This window comes from Pinus tabuliformis, chromosome 6, assembly GCF_031772625.1.
Source record: "Pinus tabuliformis cultivar Carrire ecotype Pingquan chromosome 6, CPIR1, whole genome shotgun sequence".
Taxonomy (NCBI): Eukaryota; Viridiplantae; Streptophyta; class Pinopsida; order Pinales; family Pinaceae; genus Pinus; species Pinus tabuliformis.
The window spans coordinates 1,230,249,080-1,230,277,034 of record NC_142292.1 but is presented as its reverse complement, the minus strand read 5'-3'; the positions used below and the strand labels follow the sequence as shown (position 1 = coordinate 1,230,277,034).

General features: G+C 37.7%; 1 protein-coding gene across 3 annotated transcripts in view; it reads right to left on the bottom strand.

Moving 5' to 3' along the window:
• LOC149263136 (MADS-box protein JOINTLESS-like) overlaps positions 1–27,955 on the bottom strand; it is a 285,007-nt gene that overhangs the window by 179,957 nt on the left and 77,095 nt on the right. For all 3 annotated transcript variants that reach the window (XM_089387181.1, XM_089387184.1, XM_089387178.1), the window contains exon 2: positions 1,079–1,169. In XM_089387181.1, coding sequence (XP_089243307.1) covers positions 1,079–1,169 — 91 coding nt within the window. The remainder of the gene's footprint in view (positions 1–1,078; positions 1,170–27,955) is intronic.

Below are 27,955 nucleotides of genomic sequence, written 5' to 3'. Positions count from 1 at the left end.
AGACCAGGTTTGGAGATTGGTCTCCAAAAATCTTGATGACTTAGAAGCTCTAATGATCCTACATCACTCTCCCTCATCTCTCCCTCTATTAGTCATATGTTCTCTTCCCCCCCCCTCGCCAAGGCCTATTAGCAATCAATTTCTCCCTTTTATCCTTGATATTTTCCCCTATTACTTGCCATGCCCCACTAAAGAGCTAGATCCAAAAGAGGTATGGGAGGACAAGTTGATACTAATAGCTCTTTAGTTCGTCATAGAGCTCATACTTTTGCTAGAAGATACCACCATCATAATCCAATAGGAGTATAATAGGAAATTCAAGGTATAGACCAGGAGGTCATTAATCATTGAGAGAATCGCTCAAATTTAGATGTTATGGCAACAATTCTAGAATGGGTATTGAACTTGGGCAATGTTCACATCCATCAAAACCAATACTTACGTATCGTTGACCATTATTGAAATGTTAAGCACCTCTTAGGAAAAACATTGTTCAAATGCATTGAGAGAAAGGACGAGCTACTCCACATACAGGAACTTCATTTGCTTTCTCAAAATATCGATAGAAGAATGGAATGAATGGAGACCACAACAATTTAATGTATGGAGTCACCTCTCGCCCACAATCTTGAGCAACTAGCACCTATAAACTTACTTAGAGATACTTTATTAGCTACATCTAACAACAATATCTTTTTTTTTAATATTCTCTAATTATATGCTTTTGCAAGTTTCACTTTATTTATATTTGATAATCCAAGTTTTTGTATATGCACCATATGCTATATTAAGATTTTTAGGATAGTTTTGAAACTTTTAAATAAAATTCTGTAATTTTTCCTTCAGTTTAATTTCGAGACTGGATAAAGAAAATTGAAAATTTAAACAACTATTAACAATATAAATTATTTTATATCAATATAAAAAATTTAAATGCATGAAAAAAATAATAAACATATAACAATACTATTTAAAACAAAAAAACATTAAATAATGAAAAATGTATTCACATAAAAGGAGAATTGCAATTTTACATATATTAAGATGGGTGGTAAAGAGAGTTAGAATTAAATTGTACCTCAAGAGTTCGTTGTCCATCCTTTTGAATTGTGTTTGGATACAAAATGCACTTGTCCAATATCATGTATTTGTTCCATATATCTTTCATTCTGAAAAGATAAAGCAAGTGTCAGTTAAATATTTAAAAAAGAATATATATATATATATATTATAATAATAATAAATAAAAATAATATATATATATAGAAACTTATTTTATATGTTTTATATGTAATTATTAGTAAATTTTCGGGATTTATAATTTATTTTCCACTTTATAATTTGGGTGGCAAATAGATTGATTTGAATCTTAGATCTCTTAATTCACATATTTCACATTATTTTGATCACCAATTAAACTGCCCGAAAATCACACACAAATGAATTATATAGTATTAATAATTATTTTTTTATTTTGAAAATTAAATATCACAGGTTGTATAACCTATATTATTTAATATTTTAAATTCATTTTAAATATGTTTAATTTTTTAAAATGGTGTTTATTAATCACTTATTGTAAAAAAATTAAAATAACATATGACATAAAATTAGTGATTAAAAATTGTCATCTTAATAAATTTGATGTTTGTTAATGTTTAATAAATAAAAAATAAAAAATAAAATTATGTTGATTTATTATTTTAATATTATTGTATAAATAAATAATTTTTTTTTTCATATTTTTTTTATTAAAAATAAATTTATAAATTTATCATTTTAAAATATTTACACATCCTTTACACATAATAAATTGTACATCAAATTTTTTTGTTATATTATGCTTCTATATCTATCCAAAATTTTAAGTGGCAAAGCATCTCCTTACTCTAAATTGAATCAACTATCAATAGAAAATAATCTTTCAATTCAATCAACTAATCTCTCAATTCAATCAACTATCTTTTTTTTGCTAAAGCAAGAATCGGTCCTTCTATTCACTTGTAGCTAAAAAATAGGTTACATAAAATACAACAAACCCAGAGGAGAAGAGTGCCATAGAGTTAACTAGCGCCCTGAGCTTTGGGTCCTGAGCCAACGGCTCGAGCTCCAGTCCAAGGGCCCACAAAACAAAACAACCTTCTAAACCATTCGATCTGTCAAACAGACAAGGATCTAAACCTGAACGAAATCAAAAACCTCAAGAAGTCTTTAAGCGGACCTGATGAGGAAATAGAGACTACAGTGAAAAGATTTTCGGGTCCGCTAGGGGGATAACCCTCGAGCAGGTGTTCCGCCCGAAATTCCTCGATTCCGACCCTGAGGAGAAACGTGCAAGGAAGATATCCTGGTCCCGCTAACTAGCACAACAAACCTTAGCCGTAGATCTGCTTATACTAGATCCAATGGCTGTAAAGGATATCAGGCTGGAAAGAAGAGCGAGGAATACCCGCCCGATGAAGGTGGTATTCTCTCTCCTCCTTGAGCCACGTGTTGAACGGTTAGTGGCATCGGGAGCATTTCTATTAAACCACTTAGGGTATTGAGGATGCCCGAAAACCACTTTAACTGTAGCAAAAACTCCTTGTACTGTAGCAAAACTCTTGGTGCCGCGATTTAGCTTCACGCTCTTCCCCCACTACCATCCATCCAACTGCGAGACCCAATTGTGCCAAATTACAAGTCTTCTATTTATCGAACCCTTATCATCCATCTGCTTAATTTTCAACTGGTTGCTTCTCCTTCATGCACTGATAATGCTCCCTATCTACGTGAGCCAGAGTGTGGTAGTCCTCACGCAGTTTCCCTGTGGGTATCGACTCCCACGAGCAACTCTTGTTGTCTCTTATACAGAGCACCCCTTCATTAGCCAGCCAATCCACCACTCTATTGGCATCTCTGCGCACATGAACAAATCTAAGTGTTCTTAGTATTCTTAGGTGAGATTGAATTCGGTGATAGACCTGCAAAAGTCTCCAGTGGTTTGAAACTTTATCTGGTGTTGTGCCAGTGCCTATCTTTTTGACCAAATTAATTGTTAATTCCGAGTCTGCCTCTATGATTGTATTATGTAAATTGTAATCAATCAGAATTTCTAAGCATTGCTCAATGGCCATGAGTTCCGCCATATTGTTAGTGGCATTCCCCAAATGACTGTGAAAGATGACTTTTATATTTCCCTCTTCATCTCTTATGACTCCTCCGTAACCAACATCCCCAGGGTTTCCTTTTGAGGCTCCATCTATATTGAATTTCAAAAATCCATGGGGAGGGGGTTGCCAGAAAGCCTTTCCTTCTGATGTGTGCCTTGCGATCTTGTTTATGCCCTGAGGGATAGGCATCTGGAGCCCCAACAGTCCAAGAATGTGAGCATCCTGGTGACAAGGGGGTTTCTCAGGGGGTTGCTTCAGAAGGGCATTAACAGTTTCTTTGAGTTGTTTTAAGATCTATGCCATGATGCTTTGGGTTGAGCCAGATTTGTCCTTGAAAATCCTGTTGTTACGTTCTTTCCAAACATCCCAGATCAAAAATCCTGGAATCAGAGTCCAGGCTGTGTTGACTGTCTCATTATCTGAGAAGTCTTTCCTCCAATTCTTTAAAGTTTCAGTGATGTCATTTTCGTTCTTGTCCGTTTGATTGAATATTGAGGCCACCCAGTTCCATAAGGTGGAGGTGAAAGAGCAGAGGTTGAGAAGGTGATCCATAGTTTCTTCCTGCAGACCACATAACTAGCATCTTGATGGACCAACAAAACCTCTCTTTCTAAGATTTTCCCAAGTTAGAATCTTTTTATGTTGTACCAGCCACATGAACAGTTTGATCTTCATCTAGTGTGGGTTGTGCCATAGGTCCTTCCATATCTTATCAGGGCTTGGATAGTTAAGTCCAATGGCTATTCTTTTGGCTTCTTTAAGGTTGAAGATGCCCTCATTGTTTCTCCCCCATCTTAGTTGGTCATTCGAGGTTGAAGTCAAAATTTTTCTCTTTTCTAGAATCGCTTCAAGAACTTCAGCTTGGGCCTTCAAAGGGGTCTCTTCACTGTAAACTGGTACCTTCCATATTCTCCATTTACCATTGTCCCTTGTCTGATCCCAAAAGTCACTTACCCTTTTCAGTCCTTTATTGATGGTATCATTTTTTATAATGTCCAGTCCTTCTCTGCATAGGTTAGGTTCCTACTACTAGTTATCCTCCCAAAACTAGGCTAGATTCCCATTTCTGATCTCCCAGAAACTATGTTTCTGAACTAAGGCTCTGTTCTCCCAAGCATTGTTCCAAATGTGGGAACCCTTGATGTGTCCTGTCATTCAAATGTGGTCCCTTTCTTGCCAATCCATTGCATATTTCTGTGTCCAGATCTTAGCCCATGGATTTCTCATCTCCTTTAGCCATCTCCACCAAAATTTTGCCCCCAAAAATTTGCTTAGAGTGTCCGGGTCATGGAGACCCAAACCACTGTGGGTTTTGGGTTTGCATAGCTTGTCCCAAGCTACCAGAGCCCATTTCTTTTTCTCTTCCCCTTTACCCCAAAGAAAATATCTTTGGATGTTCCTGATTTGTTGTGAAACTCCTATTGGGACAGGAAGAGCTGAAAACATGAAAATTGGAATGGTTTGTAGGACAGCCTTTGTAAGAACTAGCCTGCCTACTAAATTCAAAGATCTGCTTGTCCAATTACTGACTTTGTCCTTCAGTTTATTAGTTACTGGCTCCCAAACTTCCTTTCTCAGAGGTTTGTTAGTGAGAGGCATTCCCAGATATTTGGAGGGAAGATGATCTCTTTGAAAGCCAAGAATTCTGGAGAGATTTCTTTGAATAGAAATATCAGTATTGAAAAAGAAAACTTTTGATTTTGTGAGGCTTACCTCTGTGCTAGCAGCCATCGCGAAATCGTGCAGGATTTGTTTGAAAGCTTTAGCTTCCTTGACTATGGGTGTGCCCTGCAACATAGTGTCATCCACAAATTGCTGATGAGTCAATGTGTCCCCATTCTGAGTTAGTTTGAGTCCCTGGATTCTTCCTTCCGCCTTGGCTGAATTAATCGCTTTGCCCAATCCTTCCATCATGAGAATGAAGAGGAAGGGGGAGAGCAGATCTCCTTGCCTGAGACCTCTCGATGGCCTAAGCATTCTGAATGGAGAGCCATTTAGTAGGATTGAACAACTACCAGGGCCATGACCCATCTTATCCAGTTGTGGTCAAAGCCATATGCTTTTAGAACTTCCCTGATGTATGACCAACTTAGCTTATCATAAGCTTTCGCTATGTCAAGCTGTATTATCATACCTGCTTGCTTATTAGTCTTGAGGGAATGAACCACTTCGTGAGCTTGAATGATATTATTGAGAATTTGTCTACCTTCCACATATCTAGTCTGCTCCTCTGACACGAGTGTTGGAAGAAGGGGTTTGAGTCTGTTAGCAATAACTTTGGAAATGATTTTATACACCACATTGCATAAAGCTATGGGTCTAAATCTGTCTGGTGTCATGGCTTTTTCCTATTTAGGGATTAAGGCTATGAAGGATGCATTAAGCGCTCTTAGAACTGTTCTTGATTTTCTCGAATCCTCCACCACATCAAGAATATCATGTTTGACTATTTCCCAGCATGTTTTGAAGAAGTCTACATTGAAACCATCCGGGCCTGGAGCTTTCCCATTGTGCATCTCTTTGATTACTTCATTGACCTCTTCTTCCATCACTGGCCTGTTGAGATTATAATTATCTTCCCTGGTTACCAGTTTTGGAATATGCTGAGTGAAGTTGTTAATAAATTGAGATCTGTCTGCAATGGTCTCCTCTGCTATGCTTTGAAAATGTTGTACCAGAATAGATTCCATTTCCTTGTGAGTATTTAGCTCTTTCCCTTGAGGATCTATGAGTTTTTTTATCCAATTATGTGCCCTGTGTTCCATGGTAGACTTGTGAAAGAACCTAGTATTTCTTTCCCCTTCTTTAATCCATTGCACTCTTGATTTCTGTCTCCAGAAGATTTCCTCATGTTGGCATCTATTGTCCCATTCTTGTTGAAGAGAGTCCGCTTGCATTTTCCTTTCCTCTGTGAAGCCTTCTATGATGAGAATTTGGTTAGTTTCCTATAATTCCACTTCTCTTTTGGCTTTAAAAATATTGCCAAACTCATTTTTGTTCCATTCTTTAAGCCTTAGCTTGATGTGTTTGAGTCTCTGTTGCAGGAGGAACATTTTTGTGCCTTGAGTGGGCATGTATTCCACCCACCATTTTCCAATCTTAGTGATGAAGTCGGGGTGAGTGAGCCAGACATTTTCAAGCCTGAAAGATCTGTTCCTCGGAGTGCCTACGAATGAAGCTTCTAGCTGAATAGGCCAGTGGTCTGAGCCTCCAAAGGGACGATAAAAGTTGTCATGATACGGCCAGTGAGAAGGAGGTCCTCTAATATTATGAATCTGTCTAGTTTCGAGGCAACTTGAGAAGCTCCTCCTCTCTTGTTATTCCATGTGAAGGTACCATTTATTGTTTCCATATCCACTAGTCTCATGTTGTTTAGGAAGTTCTGGAAGGCAATTGAGTCTCTTCCAAGTGTTCTGGTCCCTCCTTTTTTCTCTGTGAGAGATCTGATCATGTTGAAGTCCCCTCCTAGAATCCAGGGCATTACTGGGTGTCTCTCTCTCAGCTCCTCCAGTGAGGTGAGGAGCCTAAGTTTGTCTTCAAGATGTTGAGGACCATAGACATTTGTGATCATGTAACATTCCTTGTCCCCCAAAGGTTGGATAACCATTGAAAGGTGGTTTCTGGATGCCTCAGCATCTAGGATTCCAAATTTATGAGGATTCCACAGAGTGAAAATTCCTCTAGCTATATTATTTGATTTGACTTCTAGGTACTCATATTTAATAAGCCATTTGCTATGTATTTCTCTGATTTTGTCTACTGAGCATTTTGTTTCCTGTATAAACACCATATCTAGTTTTTCTTCTTTTATTCTGTTACTGAGATTTCTTTGTTTTCTTTTACTTCCTAGACCTCTAATGTTCTAGGTTGTAAGCTTCATAATGATGGGTTTGTAAAAGAGTAACTGGTGAGATCTTTCATCTTACCTGAATTAATCATGAGTTTCCCACACTCTATCAGCAGTTCATTCTATCTCTTCCTTCCTCTTTTCTTGCGTGGTTTTTTGATGGAGTGTCCTAATGTTATCTCCATTGTTTTAACCCCTCTATTCTCCTGGCTATCGTGGTTCCTTTTGACTCATGTAGCATTTGTTTGAGACCTTTAGAGGCATAATTGTTGTACTCTTTCAAACTCCTCTTGTGGTAGAGAGTCAATCCCTTTGTTGGTTCCCTGCTCTAGAAACTTTTCTAGATCAAGATTCTCCCTCTCAAGAATCTCCTGTAGGTCGTGGTCCTCCGTACCGCCTTCACTTGGGGTCATCTCATGGTCCCTGCCAAGTTCCATAGTTCTTGGTAGGTCCTCCTTTTGTTCATTGTTTTCCTGTATGATTTCCATGCTATCCTCTTTTTCCTTCTCTGCATGATTGTCCTCCAGTTCCTTGTTCGTTCCATCCCCCCCCCCCCCCCCCTCTTCTTCTAAAAGACTCGAAACTATTATGACTTGGTAGCTTGTTCTCACTAGGTTTCTTTTGGTACTTTTTCCCCCCTCCTTTCCCTCTGCCTCCCAGTTTGGTATAACCTTCAGGGTCTTTTCTTGTGTTGGTTTTCAGGTTGTCCTCCCTTTTGTTGAGTGGGAAATCTCTGAAGAGGTGCCCATGTTCATGACATTTACGGCATTTTAATGGGATGTGTTCATAGTTGACTGCCTATACCCATTCTTCATCATATACTTCTAGGATGACTTCATCCGGGAGTGCTCCTGATAAGTCCATTTATACACATATGCAGGTGAAGGAGGTATATTTACCTCGTAGAGTCACCTTTGATATCTTTATAAAATGCCCTAATTTATTATCTATATCTTTCAAGGATTCAGGCAGCCAATAATTTAAAGGTAAGGAGTATAATCTAATCCATACCGAGACCGATGTGAACGTTTCTCGCTTCGGGACAAAGTTCATCACCCAAGGTCACATGTAAAGGCCAACAGCAACATAGAAGTAGGGTCTTCCTTCGAAGACTCTGTCTTTGTCCTCTAGGTTAGTGAAAACCATTGTAAAAAAACCCTTGGACCCAAGATGTAGATTTATTTCTCCCTTCGGTTTCCAGTTGTTTCTTATCCATGTGTATAGCGCTTTCTCCATGGGCCATATACCCATAAACTTACATATGACTGCGTAAGTTGCCATGTGATCTCTATGCACCTGTAGTGCAGGATCATTTAAGACCACCCGGGGTTTAATGTTTGTCTTGGGCTTGCAGGGTCCCGTCGTAGATATGTTCTCAGTTCTCTGACTGTTGTCTCCTGATTTCGTTTCCCTCCTAACTTCCTCGTGGATCCCTTCCTGTTCAAGGGATTTGTTGCTTTCCGGCTTTTGAGTGCCTGTCTTCTTTGTCTCTGCCTCCGTTGGTTTCCAGAAATTGTTCAGACTCGCCTCCTTACTTCTGTTTGAAACCACGTTACTGTAGGAGGGAGTGGAGCTCCCCCCTCCGTGCCCCTCCATTTTTACCATCTCGCTCCTGTCACCCCATGTTCAAAACCCTAGTCCCGCCGATCCCAAGCAGAACTGGAGTCTCAATTCAATCAACTATCAACTGGATAGTTTTATTATTATTATTATCAACCAATAAAAAAAAATATTTTTTTATTTTATTTTATTAAAAAATTATGATCATAAATAAAATATATTAATTTTGTTATTACAAATTAACTATATAAACATTTTTTTCTTTTTCAATAACTAATTCGTAATTTAAAATAAATATGTTTTATTATTATTGTTTTGTACTAAAATTAACATTTTCTTTTACTTAATTTCAACCTAACAAATTAAATTTAGATTTACTTTGAAGTGTATATTTATTTTTTTAACTTTCAACCCGATCTATATAATGCTAATGTAATAATTTCTTCTATCTATATAACGCTAATGTAATAATATCTTCTTATATTAATCTTAGAGTGCATCGGTACAATATAGTTTATCTATATTATGCGGAAAGACTAAACAAGTTTAATATGAACATTGACCGATGAATATGTTTCCTCTTCCCCCATTCCCCTGGGGCCTCATTGTTCACTCAATGTTTTAGCTCCCCATGCCTTGGTCCTTTTCATTCGGGTGGTCATGGATATCCAATTACAACCTTAAGGACTTTTTCATCATTTCCAAACCTTGTACTGATTTCCGATTCAGGGTAGGACAATGGTGGTGCATATACAAAATATGTTGTTGCTGCTTTAGTTGCCCTGACGTTTCTTCCCAATGGTTTTTTTGAGAGTAGAGATTGATCTCTGGTTTTTTTAATGCCGATATTTTTCATTTGAATATTTTTTGATTGTCTTGCTGGCCATGACATCATGATCATTGCCAATCCTTATCTTTTCCATAAATGTCCACCGTCACACATCTCTTCCCTCAGTGATTCGCGATCTTTCCATCTGCCCAGCCGTAGATCACCTAACATGACTGATGGCTGTATTTTCTAGCTTTTTGTCAGATGGGAAGACTCTAGTGAATGGGCACTCTATTCATTATCTGCCATTCCTTATTCCTTCTGGGTATCGTACTTATGTTTGGCTCATAGATCTTTATTGAGCGGGTTCTACCACCTAACCTTTCCACTTTACAATAACTCTAGAGGTCCTTCAACTGTTAGAAAATCCATTGGGATCCCCATTTCTGACACTGTGGAGTCAGGATTTTATTATGCATGGATTTCCACACTAATCAATCCAATGAGTCAGCCATGGTTCGAGCCACATTGGAAGCTGAGACGGCCCTTGCCAGACAGGTGCCAAAATCTGACTTGAAAGCTACACTGGAAGCTGACATCATTGTTCCTTCCATATCTGAATGATCTCCTCGGGGTGATGGTATGGCATATCAGCCGAGGCGTAAACAATATCGACCTGTTAAAACCTCCCCCCCACCTGCAGCTATCAACTTGGATGGCCCTTTACTTTTGGACAGAATCGTTAGTTTGCAGAAGAGGGATCTTGTGGGGAGATGGCATTTCTCGTCAATGGAGGATTCGCAACTAAGATCATGGATAACTGCTAAATGGTCTCCTCTCCTGAGCTACTCTCCTACCGTTGTTCACCTCATTAACAACTGGTATAGCTTTCACTTTCTCCGGGTTAGAGACTTGGATCTTATCTATTCTAAACCCTAGGTTCGAGAGAAGATATTTTTAGCTCTCCACAGATGGTTCATCGGATTTGATCCACTAAGATGTATGCCCCAAAATAACTACATCTAGTTAAAACTGCCTGGCCTACCGCTAGAGCTGTGGACCAAAGAATCTATGGAAAAGATAGTAAATGCCATTGGGCACTTCATATACGTCGATCCTAGGTGCATTGGGGCTAAAGATAAACAAGTGGCCTAGATTCTCATAGAAAAGGAATTCAGGGGGGGTTTTCCAGATTCTATTGACTTAACATGGGATTTATCCACTACTTAACAACGACTAGATTACTGGGGCGTCCCTTTTAGATGTTCTACCTGTCACAAAACTGGACACCTTTTTCCTCAATGTTCCCGTCGTCCAGAAGGTAAACAGAAGAAAAAGTTTCATATAGAAAAGGTTTCGAATTCGCCATATGAAGCAGAATTTATGGAAAAAGAATGGCCTAGCAATTTGGAGGTATATCGGGCTCCTGATTTTATAATAGCAGTTTCCTCATCATCGAATGGCCACTCTCTGGATAGATCTACCAGCTTGCCTCACTCTCGTTCTTTATCTGTGGACCGTCCATATAGGAACTATACGATATCTTCAAACTGGCCATAGTCTTCCTCAGAATCTAAACCTCTCCCTACCATATTGCCAAGTCTCTCTCCCATTCCTCTACCACTTGAACCAGACCCCGACCCTGCTATTCCTCTACCCCCTACATCTTCCAAACCATTGAATATTGATCCACCTCCCCCCCCCACAATCAATATATCTCCTCATCTCCTCAATCTCCCTTCTCTCATCTACCTGCCTTACAGAGACCCCTACCTCCTCCACCCCATGGTCGAGCTACTGTTTCTGAACATAAAGGTAAAGCCCCATATATTCCACCATCTACGCCGACATCCCCTCAATCTTCTCCTAGAAACTCATTCGATCAGGACATTGATCTCCTCCTCAAGCATGCTACACTGAATCTTCAACCATTAACAATCCATTGCCCCAATCTCTCCCCTTCCCCCATCATTAGCCCAAATTCGGCTGGAAACATTACAGTCCGCCGCAAAGAGAAAAGGGGAAGTAGACATTTTCGGGGTAGGAAGGGAAGACAGGAGTTGGCTATTCGGGACCTCACCTTAATTGACATTCCTATTTCGGAAATTTCCACTGATGATATCTCTGACATGAGGCCTCTTAGGGCAAGTCGGCCTATTGATGCCCCAAAATGATCGACATCCTATCTATGAATATTTGGGGCCTTCGTGCAGATTCTAAATTTCTGGCCCTTAAGAATCTTTTTGTCTCATCCAAATCGAAAATGCTTCTTATTCAGGAAACCATGCATGACAATCTACAAACTATTTCATATTTCAGGAGGATGCTTCCAACTTGGCATATGGTGGCTTCTAGCACTACGAGAATGTCAGGGGGTTTAGCGGTCTTATGGGATCTGAAATGGATTAGGGCAGCGGCATTTCAATGTATTGCTAGTATACTTTTTTTGGCCCATATCTGTGGCTCATCAGTCCCTATTCACATATTAAATCTATATGCTCCATATAAGAACCGTTTCCCTTTTTGGAACAATCTTCTATCTTTAGAATTACCTGAAATTGATTCTATGATAATTGGTGGAGACTTTAATTGTACCTTTTGCAATGAAGAAATATGGGGCAATGGCAGGAAATATGATCCGATGGGGAGGTACATTTGGGAAGCCATTATCCAATATAATTTTATTGACATCCTACCAAAGTGTCGGGGACCAACATGGGACGGGCGATCTAATAATTCTTTCCTAGCAAAAAAACTAGACAGATTTCTCTTGCATGAAAATATGATTGAAAGATTTGGCCCCCCTACAATGAATACCATTCCATCTTTTATATCAGATCATCGGCCTATTTCTATTCATTGGAATCATGTTGGATGCAAGTTTGGATACCCTTTCAAATTCAATCGCACATGGCTGGCTGATGGGTGCTTCAAAATTTATAAATGATTCATAGAAGGCCGCTTCCAAGTAGTATAATAACTAATCTCGGAAATTTCTTGACTGTCTGCAATCTCTTCAGAAAAAAGTCAAAAAGTGGCAGAAGGAAAAATCAGCCTCCAACAGAAAAGAACTGAAGGATATATGCAAAAATTTGAAGCTTTTATCAACTCACTTTATATATCTAGACATGTCGTCCTCCATTAGAAAAAATATATGGGAATTAGAAAAAAGAAAACAGAAGATATTAGAGGCTGAAGAGGTCACTTGGAGGCTAAAGAGCCGAGCGTTATGGCTCAAAGAAGGAGATAAAAATACGAAGTTTTTTCACAGGTTTGCAAATAAGAGAAGGGAAGCAAACACTATCTGGGAAATCAAGGACGAGGAAGGAAACACTCATTCCACTCAGGAGGCCATATCTCGAGAAGCTATGAAGTATTTCAAAAAGGCATACAGCAAGAATTTTGTTTGTGACATTGAAGACATTCTATGGGTAATAGACCCATATCCCACTATGTTTAATGGAAATCAAAACAGTACTCTATTTGGTGAAGTATTAGAGGAGGAATTACTAACAACAATGAAATCATTCCAGAAAGACAAGTGCCCTGGACCAGACGGGTGGTCCATCGATTTCTTCATCCACTTCTTTGAGATATTTAAGACAGATATTCTAAATATGGTTGAGGAATCGAGACTTCATGGCTTCATAAGCCAAAACATTTCATCAACTTACATCGCTCTAATCCCCAAGAAGAAGCTCTCATCCACTTTTTCTGACTATCGGCCAATTTCATTATGTAACGTATTATACAAAATCATATCAAAGATTATAGCCACCCGTATAAGGAACATTTTATCTCTCCATCTGTCTCAAGAGCAACACGAGTTTCTAAAGGACAGGAATATATTAGATGTGGTAGCCCTCACCCAAGAATGCTTACATTCTATGCACAGCAGAAGAATTGAGGCAGCTCTGTTGAAAATCGATCTTAAAAAGGCTTATGATTGCGTGAACTGGGGCTTCATACGATGCCTACTAGCTAGGATCAGCCTAGATGTTAGATGCATCAGATGGATCATGGCCTGCGTGGTGGAGGTCAATTATGCAATCCTCATTAATGGAATCCCAACCCCATTCTTCAAAGCGGCCAGGGGCTTACGTCAGGGCTGCTCTCTATCGTCGCTTCTCTTCATTTTAGTAATGGATTCATTAAGCCTCCATATTAAGAAAGTGATCCAGCAAAACAGATACAAGCCCCTCCCTATAAGCAGGAACATCTTCATTTCGCATAATTTCTTTGTCAATGATATCCTATTATCAGCACTGTTGTGCAGAACTACATGGATATGTCTTCATGAGATCTTGGGGAGATTTCAATTAGCCACTGGCATGTTTGTTAATGATATAAAATCCTCTTTTCATGTTGAAAATGTAAATGGAGATCTCATCACATTTCTAACAGGTATTTTTAATATAAAAGCTTATCCCATATGGAACGGATTGAAATATCTAGGCTATAATTTGAAACCTGTGGGATATAGAGTAGCGGACTGGTCATAGATTCCGGATTGTTTCTATAAGAAAATAGCTACTTGGGAATACAAATGCCTATCCTTAGGAGGTCGAACCATCCAGAATCAAGCTGTGTTGGCACAAATCATGGTTTTTGGGCGCACCTCTTCTTTATCCCGTCAGCTATCATCAACTGTCTCAACAGAACGATTGCCAATTTCATATGGGGAGGACAGAAGGATAAGAAAAAATTCCACTTGACTAAGCTATCGAAGTTGTCTCGGCCCAAACATATGGGAGGTTGGGGTTTATTGGATCTGCACACTTTTAGAAGAGCCCTTCTTTGCAAAACCATGTGGAAAGCAATTATGGGAACATCTATCTAGAGCAGGGTCATTAGAGCCAAGTATATGGACAATCAGGACATGACTTATTGGTTCAGACAGCGTAATATTGGATCCTCTAATGGCTCAACTATATGGAGAGGATTTCATAGAATGGAGCCTTTCTTCAAGAAAAACTTAATCTGGAAATTCCAATCTCGATCTAATATTATTATTAGCATAGATGATTTTGCAGGTGCGGAAGAAAAAATCAATTTTTCCACCCAACTGTTGAGAGCATTACACAATAGGGGTTATTTCTTTTGGGCTAGTGTCATTCAAAAATGGGATGGAGCAGTTCCCATAAGGAAAACTGCCACAGAAATTCAACTCAACGGTGCACTGGAAACTCAATGGAATTCCATCATTACGTCTATGCGAGCGAGGGGCATTTATCGCTCGTCGGACAAGGATTTCCTCATTTGGAAAGGTCTCGGTGGCACAACAGTTGTTCAAGCAAAACAAATATATTTACAGCTACTTTATACAGCACCCGACCCACCTGCTAATATATTTCCAACTGTTTTTTGGAAAACGGGATGTCCCATAAAAATCATTATTTTTGCCTGGCTGGTTTTTTATGACAGGAACCACACTTGGGAGAATCTCCAAAAGCAGAAATGGTATGCTCCAACCATATGCCCCATATGTAGATCAAATTCTGAGAGCAATTTGCACATTTTTCTTCAATGTCCTCAAACTCAGTTGATTTGGCAGAACCTAGTTGCCCATTTCGGTTTCGCCTTTGTCAATGCTCCTTCTATCACTGAAGCTTTCACAAGATGGAGTAATTTGTATACCGAGAGGAGGCCTATTCCATTGTTAACAATCTCAGCCATATGGAAGTGGCACAACAGGATTATATTCAATTCAATAAGGGATCCGCAATCAACAATTTTCGAATATATCCTCCACTTGTATAATGAGATTGGACGACCTTGCCAATCCAAAGTCAGGCACGGTACGCAGACTCAGTCCAAGGATGCCACTGTTTATCCTTGTGCTTATTTTGACGGAGCTACTCAACATGGCACATGTGCCTGTGGAGTTTTCATTATCATTGAGGAAGGTCAAGTTTATGACATCCATTGGAATGGAGGAGCTGGAAAAAATAATAAAGCAGAAGTCATGGTTGTGGCTGGACTCCTATCTATATGTGACTTCCTTGGCATACAAAAGCTTCATATATTTAGGGATTCGAAAGTAATCATTGAGCACATACTGTCTAAACATATCATAAGGAACATACACCTCTCAAGATGGTTGAACATGGTTGAGGCCATGTGGAGCACCAGGAAGGACTACACCATTACCCACATTTCCAGGGATAAAAAATGGAGGGCAGATGCTTTATCAAAACAGGGTCTCTCATCTCCACAGGGTATATGGAGGATGAAAATAACAATGGACAACATCTCTCATCAGATCCAAGACTTTTCTACGCTGGGTACATAATTTTCTACTATGTGATCCCTATCTGGTATGACTTTCATTTTACCACAACTTTTGACTCCTATGCTGATTTTTGATCCTTAAATATCATGGCATATGGGACCGCCAAATGAAGTATCATTTTGTGCATAGAAGCTACTAACAATATCTCTTTATACGTCCTATCATTTCATGATCTGATATGGCTTCATAAAACCTTTTCTCTCCATGTGCATATGATCCTCTATATTCAGCCATAATTGATGGTCCCCATATGCAGTGCTGTATTTTTTAATAAATGCATATAATATAATCATAAAGCTTTTTTTCGTGCTGAAAAAAGAGAATATATGATTATACGACTAAATATGAAAGAATATTGTTGATATTAAATGTCAATAAATATGAATAATATGATTAAACGACTAAATATAAAAGAATATTGTTGATATTAAATTTCAATAAATATGAATGATTATTATTGATACATGAAAATTCTCACAATAAAATACTTAGCAATAGTAGATTGAGGACTTTATTTGCAGTTAAGGATTGTGCATGGAAAGACAAAACTATATCAAACAAATTATATTTAATAGCGTTAGTTTTAGTGGATGAGTATTGTGAACAAGCTCTAACTCATGAGCTATTTGTATAAATGTTAGGGATCTTACTTGGTGTCTTTGCCAAATTAGGTTGAAGCGGATTGTTAAAATTCGAATTAATTACATTACAATAGATGTCAGCTAACCTATAATAACATATTATATATATTATATATATATTATATATATATATATATATATATATATATATATATATATAAAAAATATAATTAAATTAAATTATCTAAAATAAATAATATATAAAGAATTTAAAATTATTTCCATTTTTATTTAGTTTTTTTTATTAAAATATTTTAATAAATACAGTAAAAATAAGATTAAAAATAGACGAATATGATCGCATTGTAAGGAATTAGGGATTATGTATATTTGGGAAAAAAATATTAAAAGAAATTTGTTTTGCTTTTAAAATTTAATAAATTAGAATATATATATATATATATATATATTAAAAATTAAATTAAATTATTTAAAATTAATAATATATAAAAAGAAATGCAAAATGTACTTCAATTTTTATTTGGAGTTTTTTTTACTAAAACATTCTTAATTGTAAATTTTAATTTCATGGATAAATATAAGATTAGAAAGACTTAAACATTAAATTAAATTAAATTATTTAAAATTAATAATATATAAAAAGAAATGCAAAATGTTTTTCAATTTTTATTTGGAGTTTTTTTTACTAAAACATTCTTAATTGTAAATTTTCATTTCATTGATAAATATAAGATTAGAAAGACAAGTATGATAGTAGTGTAAGGGATTATGTATATTTGGAAAAAAAAAATATTAAAAATAATTTGTTTTTTTCTTTTAAAATATAATAAATTTATGATATTCATCAGCATCAATTATAATAAAGATCAAAGCACTTGTTTCATCATATATTTTACTTTGCTAAATATTTAAAAAAAATCATATAATTAATTAAATTATAACTTTATTTTAAATTATTATTATTATTTTTCCTAAAGCAAGAGTCGGACCTTCTATTAACTTGTGACTGAAAATATGTTACATAAGTTACAACAGGCATTAAGAGGAAGCAATTCCTCCAACAAAGGGAAGATTTAAATCAACACTTAGTACCCGTACAAAATTTGATGCCTCGACAAAACACTTGGCCAACTTAAAGATGGTAATAGAAATTATATCCAAGAGATTTTAGGGCCACTGAGATTTCGTGAATTGGGACCCACTAACCTGCTCAACAGCCTATAGTTGTCGATCTGCTCCCTCATGATCGAATGGCCAGTGGCCATATCGCATGGAGCAGAAGCCTGAGATATACCCGCCCGATGAGGGGGGTATTCACTCTCCACCCCAAGCCACGTGTTGATAGTTGAGTGGCATCGCATGCAATTCATAGATACCACTTTTGGTTTTGAGGGCGCCCGAAAAGGGTGGTATACCAGAAGCTGTTTTGACTCCTGCTAACTATCTCCCGGACCCACCAACCTACTCGTTAGCTTGTAGCCTTTGATCTTCCTTTCCATGATCCCACGGGATACCCCCCGATAAGGGTGGTAATCCCTCTCCTCACAGAGCCACGAGGTGAACATTAAGTGGCATATTTTTCTTTTCTTGAAGATCTTTTCAAGTTTTGAGGGTTTTCAAGGACCTGGAAACTGCTCTGACCCATTATGGCGCCAAGCCACTGAGACTCTGTGTCTACTGCCCTCCATACTTCTGAGCCATCTGTTGGGACTGATTGTTACCGTGTTCCTAGTTACCCATTCTCTGGCCCAACTTCCAATAGCACCCATGCAAAGGCAAACTATGGTGATCTCCTTCGAGACCCACAAGTTCCCAAACTCTGTGTATCTTTCTAACATACTCTTATTCTTCATTGATGAAAGGTGATAGTCAGTTTCCCTGTCTATTCTGGTATTGCTCCATGTCTGTGAGGGCCCAAGATGAACAACCTTCACGCATTTGGCTGTCTGGTACCTCCTCCCACCTGCAGCACATGTTATCTTGTGTGCATCTTACCCCTTCATTGGCTAGCCAGTCCGCTACTCTGTTGAATTCCTTGCGAAAATACATGAAACTAAGAGTTCTTAGAATTATTAGGTGTGATTGAATTCTATGATAGACTTGTAGAAGCCTCCAGTGGCTTGAGATTTTATCTAGTGCTGTTCCTGTGCCTATTCACTTGATCGAATTAATGACTAATTCCGAGTCAGCCTTGATAATGACATTATGTGTATTGTGCTCTATTAGAATCTCCAAGCATTGCTCCATAGCCATGAGTTCAGCCATATTGTTGGTGGATTTTAACAGATGACTGTGAAAGATGACTTTTATGTTGCCCTCCTCATTTCTTATGACTCCTCCATAACCAGTGTCTCCAGGGTTACCTTTGAGACTCCATCTATGTTGAATTTTAAAAAACCCTATGAAGGGGGTTGCCAGAAAGCCTTTCCCTCTGAAGTATGCTTTGTGGTATGATTTACACTCTGAGGGATATGTATATGAAGTTCCAACCTTTCCAGAATGTGAGCCTCTCTGTGGCCCGTGTGCTTTCCTGTAGAACAACCCCCAAGGGTGTTGACCGTCTCCTTGAGATGTTTTAGGATTAGCGCTATGATGCTTCTAACTGGGCCATTTTTGTCTTTGAAGATCCTGTTGTTGCGCTCTTTCCATACATTCCAAATCAAGAACCCTGGAATCAGAGCCCAGGCTGTGTTTATTATCTCATTGTCCGAGAAATATCTTCTCCAATTTTTCAATGTAACAGTGATATTATTTTCATTCCTATCTGTTTGCTTGAAGACATCTGCTACCCAGTTCCATAGGGTTGATGTGTAGGAGCAGAGGTTGAGAAGATGATTTGTGGTTTCTTCCTGCTGGCCGCATAGGTGACATCTTGAGGGGCTAGCAAAACCTCTCTTTCTAAGATTCTCCCAGGTTAGAATCTTGTCTTGTTGAACCAACCACCTGAATAGTTTGATCTTCATCCAATGAGGGTTATTCCATAGGTCTCTCCATGTCTTGTCAGTGTTTGGAAAGTTAAATCCTGTGGCTATTCTTTTGGCTTCTTTGAGGTTGAAAACCCCCTTATTATTGCTGCCCCATCTTAATAGGTCATCTGAAGTTGAGGTAAAAATTTGTCTCTTATCCAGAATAGCTTCGAGATCTTTAGCTTGAGTTTTCAGTGGGGTCAGCTCACTGTATTTTGGTAGCTTCCAAATTCTCCATTTGCCATTGTCCCTTGACTGATCCCAATAGTCACTTACTTTCTTTAATCCTTTTTTAATGGTATCAATTTGGATGCTTGTTAATTCCTCTCTGCTAAGGTTACCTTCCTGTTGCCAGTTGTCCTCCTAGAACCAAGCAAGATTTCCATTGTTGATCTCCCAGAAACTATGTTTTGTACTAAAGCTCTGTTCTCCCAGGCCTTGTTCCAAATATGGGAACCTTTTATGTGTCCTGTCATCCTTATGAGGTCCGTTTCTTGACAGTTCATTACATATTTTTGTTTCCAGAGCTTCGCCCAGGGTTTTCGTATTTCCTTTATCCATCTCATCCACAATTTTTCTCCTAGAACTTTGTTTAGGATATCTGGGTCATGTAGTCCCAAGCCACCATGGGATTTGGGTTTGCAAATCTTGTCCCAAGCTACCAGAGCCCATTTCTTTTTCTCTTCCCCTTTTCCCCAGAGAAAGTCTCTTTGAATATTTCTTATTTGCTGAAGGACTCCTTTTGGTGCCGGAAGGGCTGATAGCATGTAGATTGGGATAGTTTTAAGTATCGCCTTAGTGAGGACCAGCCTCCCTGCTAGGTTCAAGGCTCTGCTTGTCCACTTGTTGACCTTATTTTTCAATTTATTTGTTACAGACTCCGAGATATCCTTTTTCAGCTGTTTGTCGGTGAGGGGAACTCCCAGCTACTTTGAGGGTAGTGAATCTCTTTGAAAGCCTATAATTCTGGAGATATTTCTTTGAATAGAAATATCAGTATTGAAAAGGAAGATCTTTGATTTTGTGAGGCTTACCTCAATACCAGCTCCCATTGCAAACTCATACAGAATTTGCTTGAATTCTTTGGCTTCCCTGACTGTTGGAATGCCCTGCAGCGTAGTATCGTCCACAAATTGTTGATGTGTCACAGTGTCTTCATTCTGTGTGAGTCTCAGTCCCTGTATTCTTCCTTCCTCCTTGGCAGCAACGATCACTTTGCCCAACCCTTCCATCATGAGAATGAAGAGGAATAGGGAGAGAGGATCTCCTTGTCTGAGACCTCTCGTAGACTTGAAGGTTATGGATGGAGAGCCATTGAAAAGAATTGAACAACTGGCAGTGGTAACAAGAGCCATGACCCACCTTATCCAATTGTGGTCAAAGCCATATGCTTTGAGTACATCTGTTATGTAAGAATAGCTTAGTTTATCATAAGCTTTCGCTACGTCCAGCTGTATTATCATTCCCATTTGCTTATTGATTTTGAGGGAATGTACCACTTCATGAGCTTGAATGATGTTATTGAGAATTTTTCTCCCTTCCACATAACCTGTTTGCTCCTCTGACACCAGAGTTGGGAGGAGGGGTTTGAGTTTGTTGGAAATGACTTTGGAAATGATTTTGTACACCACATTGCATAATGCTATGGGTCTGAATTTATCAGGAGAGGTGGCTTTTTCCTGTTTGGGGATTAAGGCAATGAAGGATTCATTAAGCACCCTCAAAACTGATTTAGAGTTTCTCAAGTCCTCCACTACCTCCAGAATGTCTTGTTTGACAATCTTCCAGCATATTTTGAAGAAGTCCACATTGAAACCATCTGGGCCTGGAGATTTTCCATTATGCATTTCTTTGATAACTTCATTGACCTCTTCCTCCGTTACTGGCCTGTTGAGATTATGATTGTCTTCCCTGGAAACCAACTTAGGAATGTGCTGAGTAAATCTTTTCATGAATTGGGATCTGTCTGCTATGGTTTCCTCAGCAATGCTTTGAAAATGCTGGACCAGTACATCTTCCATTTCCTCATGAGTATTTTTCTCTGTTCCTTGAGAATCTGTGAGTTTCAAAATCCTATTGATAGTCCTGTGTGCTATGGTGGATTTGTGAAAGAATTTGGTGTTTCTCTCCCCTTCCTTAATCCATTGTACTCTGGATTTCTGTCTCTAGAATATTTCCTCTTGGAGACATCTATTGTCCCATTCTTGTTGAAGTGAGTTTGCTAGCTCTTTTCTTTCCTCTATGAAGCCTTCAGTGATGAGAATTTGGTTAATTTCCTGTAATTGCTTTCCCACTTCTCCTTTAGCTTTGAAGATATTTCAAAACTCATTTTTATTCCATTCTTTGAGTTTTCTCTTGATGTGTTTGAGCCTAAGATGTAGAAGGAACATCTTCGTGCCTTGGGAATGTAACTCTTCTTTCCACCACTTCTCAATGTTTGTGAGGAAATCAGAGTGAATGAGCCAGACATTCTCAAACCTGAAGGGTTTGTTTCTCAATGTACTAGTTAAGGAAGCTTCCAGTTGGATGGGCTAGTGGTCTGAGCCTCCAAAAGGGAGGATGAACGCTATCAAGCTTCGTCCAGTGAGCAAAAGTTCTTCTGAGATTATGAATCTGTCTAATCTTGAGGCTACTTGGGTAGTACCCCCTCTTTTGTTATTCCATGTGAAAATGCCATTACTTGTGTCCATATCCACCAGTCTCATATTGGCGAGGAAGTTCTGCAAGGCAACTGAGTCTCTGCTAAGTGTTATGGTTGCCCCTTTTTTTTCTGTGAGAGATTTAATCATATTGAAGTCTCCCCCCAGAATCCAAGGTATTGTTGGGTGTCTTTTTTTCATTTCCTCCAGAGGGGTGGGGAGCCTGATTTTATCTTCCAGTAGTTGAGGGCCATAGAAATTGGTGATCATGTAACACTCCTTGTCCCCCACAGGTTGAATAATCAAATAAAGGTGGTGTCTGGACGCCTCCGCATCAAGTATACCAAATTTCTGAGGATTCCATAAAGTGAGAATTCCACCAGCTGATTTAGTTGCTTTGACTTCAAGATACTCATATTTACTTAACCATTTTCTATGCTTTTCTCTGATCTTCTCTACTGAGCATTTGGTTTCCTGTATGAACACCATGTCTGGTTTTTCTTCTTTGATTCTGTTACTTAGATTTCTTTGTTTTCTTCTACTCCCTAGTCCTCTAATGTTCCAGGTTGTGAGCTTCATTGAGGGGGGTTTGTAAAGGAGTAACTGGAGAGATCTTTCATCTTGCGTGAGTCAATCATGAGTTTTCCATATTCTATCAGCAGTTCTTTCTGTCTCTTCCTTCCTCTTTTCTTACTTGGGTTTTTGCTGGATTTTCCTAATATTAATCCTATTAATGTAACCCCTATGTTTTCTTGGTTATCATGGCCTCTTTTGACTCCTATAGCTTTTTGATGTGACTTGTTGAGGAATATTTGTTGCACCCTATCAACTTCCTCCTGAGGTAGAGAGTTAATTCCTTTGTTTCTTCCTTGTTCTAGAAACTTTTCTAGTTCAAGGTTCTCCCTCTCAATGATCTCCTGTAAGTCTTGGTCCTCCATACCACTTTCACTTAGGGTCATATCATGGTCCCTTCCTAGTTCCATGGTACTCAGTGGATTTGTTTTGTGTTCATTTTGTTCCTGTGTGATATCCATGCTAGCCTCTTTTCCTTTCCCGTTTTGCTCGTCCTCTGGTTTCTTTTGTATTCCTTCCTCTTCTACTTATTCTTCTAAAATTTCAAAACTATTGTGACTTGGTGCTTTGCTTTCACTAGGTTTCTTTTGGGTCCTTTTTCCCCTCCTTTCCCTTTTCCTCCCACTTTAGTAAAACCTATAGGGTCTTTGCCTTTATTCGTTTTCTGGTGTTCCTCCCTTTTATTGAGTGCGCAGACTCTGAATAGGTGTCCATGTTCATGACATTTGCGACATCTGAATGGTATGTGTTCATAGTCAACTACCTGAACCCATTCCTCGTCATAAACTTCTAGGATGAATTCATTTGGAAGTGTTCCTGATAAGTCCATCTCTACACATATGCGAGCAAAGGAGGTATATTTTCCTCGCAAAGTCGCCTCTGATATCTTTATGAAATGACCTAATTTGTTACCTATAGCTTTTAAAGATTCTAGCATCCAATAATCTAAAGGTAAGGAGTATAGTCTAATCCATACCGAGACCGATGTTAACGTTTCTCACTCGGGAACAAAGTTCATCCTCCAAGGTCGCATATAGAGACCAGCAGCCGCATAGAAGTATGGTCCTCCTTCAAAAATTTTGTCATTTTCCTCCAGGTTCGTGAATACCACACTAAAACAATAAAAAAACCCTTAGATCCAAGATGTATAGTTAACTCTCCTTTTGGTTTCCAAGTGTTTTTTATCCAAGTGTACAGTGCTTTCTCCGTCGACCAGATGCCCATAAACTTGCATATGATCGCATAGGTTGTCATATGATCCCAGTGCTCTAGCAGAGCTGGATCATTTAGGATTACCCGCGGTTTAATGTTAGACTTTGGTTTTTAGGGCCCCATCTTAGCTCTATTCTCAGATCCCTTTCTCCTCCTGTCGGACCTCCTCGTGGGTCCCTTCCTTTTCATGGGGTTTGCTGCCTTCCGCCTTCTAGGTGTCAGAAATTTTTGTCTTGTTCTCCGAGGAGTTTTGTGGCTTGTTTCTATTCACTGCTCTGCCTCTGTTTGAAACCACGTTACTGTAGGAGGGAGTGGAGCTCCCTCCTCCTTGCCCCTCCATGGTTACCAGTTTGTTCCATCGCCTCCTGTGTCAAACCCTAGTTTTTCCGCCGTGACTTCCAGTCCTGCTTTCTTTTTCCCCACTTTAGTATAAATTATTATTATTATTTATAAAAATAATTAATATATAAGTTAAACAAATATATATTTGAAAAGACATGGATATCTAGCCTCACTTTACCATGGAGATTCTTAAGATGTAAATAGGTTTTGTTACAATACTATGGTTCAATATCTTGGCTTATGGATATCACATGCTCATGCTCAAAACACCATAACTCATTTCATATCACTTGTTGATATGACATATTTTTAATTAATTAATTTAATTAAAAGTGCAAAAAGAACATAATTACTTTAGAGATAAATCTCAATCTTTGATTTGGGTATACTACTAAGAATATTATATTCCATGATGGTTAAATCTCTAGTATTTACTAAATAATTATTGATAATTAAACTAAAATTTTAGAAACTCTATTTCAAAATAGCTATGACTATCAACTTAAACATAGCTTAAATATAAGTATTTTAGAAACCCTATTCCAAAATAGCTATGACTATCAACTTAAACCAGCTTAAATATAAATATGAATATTATATCAACTTAAACATAATTTAAATAATATAAATATGAATATTAAAAATATAATATTTAGGGAATTTTTTTTAAAGAAATAAATAGTGTTATATTAAAATCAAAATCCTGTTTCAAAACCAAAACCCTTACCAAATTTATCTCTAATATAACATTGTTTTCACGAGGCCAAAAAATTAGCAATTCTATGCTTGTGACATCTTTTACCAACCATTCTGAACAATTGCCTACCATTTACCCCATAGAAAACATCTAAAAATAACGTAGAGTTTCAGAACATTAAACAATTATCTGAAACTTGACAACCCGGCTTCAGAAGCTTCTTCTAGTTGAGCGGCTTCAGTTTCTTTAGTCTGCAAGTCACAATCCATTGCTTTCTGATATTTTTCCTTCGATGGTCCTCACTGGTGTCTGAAACTTCTTGGATGCCCTTGTCCCCTTGCTGAGATCTGCCTCCACCTTTGCCAACCTGATATCCATGACAGCCAATTCAGTTTCTAGTGTGACTTGTAGTCTCTCAAATTTTCTTTGCACCAATTCATATTAAAATGTGCCCATCTTTCCTTCTCCTCCAGATCAGTTCGCTACCTAATGGAATTCAACATATTTTCTATAGCCTCCAGCAATCTTTCCAATAGCTGATTAATTATCTCTTGCACCTGCTTGAGATATTTTATATCAATGTCCGCCATTGATGCACTTCGAGGGAACACAATACGACGGGAAATGTCTATTATTGCAGGTTACCCCGTATCCCTGCTCAACACTTGCGGTGTTATACCAACGCTGCTCTTTTTATCGAAAATTCCCTGCTCCATTCGCTGGATCGCCATTCAATGGCATTTAATTCCATCTCTGCAATCCATGGTACCAACACTCCGTGCTCCATTCGCTGGATCGCCATTCAATGGCATTTAATTCCATCTCTGCAATGCATGGTACAAACACTCTGGATCGCCTTAATTGAATGTCGTCTATAAGAGAGAACAGAAGAATTTAAATATTCTCCGAGGCGAACCGTTTGACAATTCGATGACACGGGAGTCCTCGACTTCAACTGATAATACTTCGACTTACCTCCACTCGGCATTCTGAGATGCTCCAGTTTTGCACTGCCTTCAAAGCGGGTGTACTCCTCCATGAGTCTCCAAGTATGTCATGATATATAGTTGAATCGTTGTTCCGCTCTCCCAATTACTAACGCTGCAAATTTCGTCGGGTCGTCTCCAAGTATGTCATGATATATAGTTGAATCGTTGACCCAATTACTAATGGTGCAAACTTCGTCGGGTCGTCTCCAATTATGTCATGATATATAGTTAAATCGTTGTTCCGCTCTCCCAATTACCAACGCTGAAAATTTCGTCGGGTCGTCTCCAAGTATGTCATGATATATAGTTGAATCGTTGTTCCGCTCTCCCAATTACTAATGCTGCAAACTTCGTCGGGTCACTTAAAATGCTCATAGTTTTGGTTTATTTCTTCGACATTTTTCTCGTCTTTGGGTGTCATGTTGCTCAGATGTGTTGAGGGAATAACTTTTTCTGGACAGTGGGACATTGATACTGTTCCATTATTTCTTACCCACCTTTGCTTTCCAGGGTATCAGCCTCAGAATTTAATTGCAAATACACATGATAAAATTCTATATACTCATAGGGTTGAATTTACATGACAATCCTTTGTATTATGGGATAAATGAGGTGGTATATTCTCCTTAGCTTTCCATATTTGTCGAATCACAATCGTTAAGTTATTAAACACCATCACTTAACCACCGTTACGTTGTGGATTCTTTTCGTTATGGTTAGTTTTAAATCTTGTTTTACGTTATTGGTTGAGGTGTCGAGTAGCCAAATGAATTGTAACTTCTTTTTGGTCATCAGTGCAAAAAATAATCCCTCCTCCAATCACCCCAACTTTAAGAAGAAATTTAAATAAAAGCTTTTTACAATATATAATTAAAAATATATATCTTATAAAAATAATGATGACTTAATCTAGAAAATCAAAACTGTATTTCTATCGTAACTATTTTAAAGGAAAAATCAATATTACTAAAATAAAAACCAACTCTGATTGAGTTCATAGTGAGATAAATCCTAAAAAAAAAAAATGGGATTCTTTTACCAATCAACTCTTTATTTTTTTTTATTTTTTTTATAGAACGACATTGTTCTCATCTTCATGATAAAACTACATAAAATAAATGTTAATGCTATATATAGTTATGGATAATATTTATTTCATTTAAATTAATATTCCTCTTTAACCAAAAAGCATTGTCGTGAGTCATTTTCACCAAGGAATTTTTAGCAAGGCAATTTCATTGGAAATTTCACTAAAACATTTACGCATGGCATTTTAACTAGGGCATTTTCAATTGAGCACACTTTGAAAACCTTACTATTGGAGTTTGACCTAATCAAGTGCACACAAGTTACGTTTCTTGATTTTATTTATAATTTATTTTTTCTCTATTCATTGAGAAATTTAGCAGAAATCTAGAAAAGTAATCTTAGAATATGTAGAATTATTAGACAAATGTAGAGAAAAAATAGAAGTAAAAATTGAAATAGAGTTAAGGGTAATGTTTCATAATAAGTTTGTATTGTTTGAAGATGAGATTTATAAATAGATAAAAAATAAAATAATATGGTTGTAAGTTGCAGTGATTAGAGATTGGATAATAACAACTGAAAAAAAATCAATCTAAGAAAAAAAAGCAATAATATAGAAAACCTTAATTTTTGGAACAAGATTGAAGAGCTAGAATTAAAGATACGAAATAATTGGCCCTAAATAGTTTGGAAGGTGAATTGGATATCACACCCATCAAACAGGAGATGGATAAGCTTGTAGAGTTAGATTATGAACTCCATAAAAGAACCTCGAACCCCATATTTTTTGTTTAAAAGAAAAGAAAGAAGAGGACACACTAACCACAAAATAAATTACAAATTGAAACAACTTGTCCCATAAAAGTAAAGAGGATGAGAAAAAATATTGAGCATAAATATAGGTTAATACATGTTAAGGTAATATCCAATGACCATAAAAGTTGCATACTCATTAAAATGAGTATAAAAGGATCAAGAATATTTATAAATGAATAACTCATTCTAGAAGGCTAAGTTGAAACAAGGAAGTTTAAAAGGTAAAATAATTCAAGAAGGAAGTGACAGGGAGCAATTAGGATAAAAAATATACTATTAGAGATAGAGATGAAAATTAATATTAAATGGGAATTTAGGATGCTCCTAATCCTCTCTTAGAACTATCATGAATTTCTATGGAGAAAAGGAGTCGTGTTAAGTTGGATCACAAATGAAATTGGTGTTATATTGCTTTTTGAAACTTGAAAGCATGAAGAAAGTGAGGTCTCTAACATAATAGGATTTTTCTT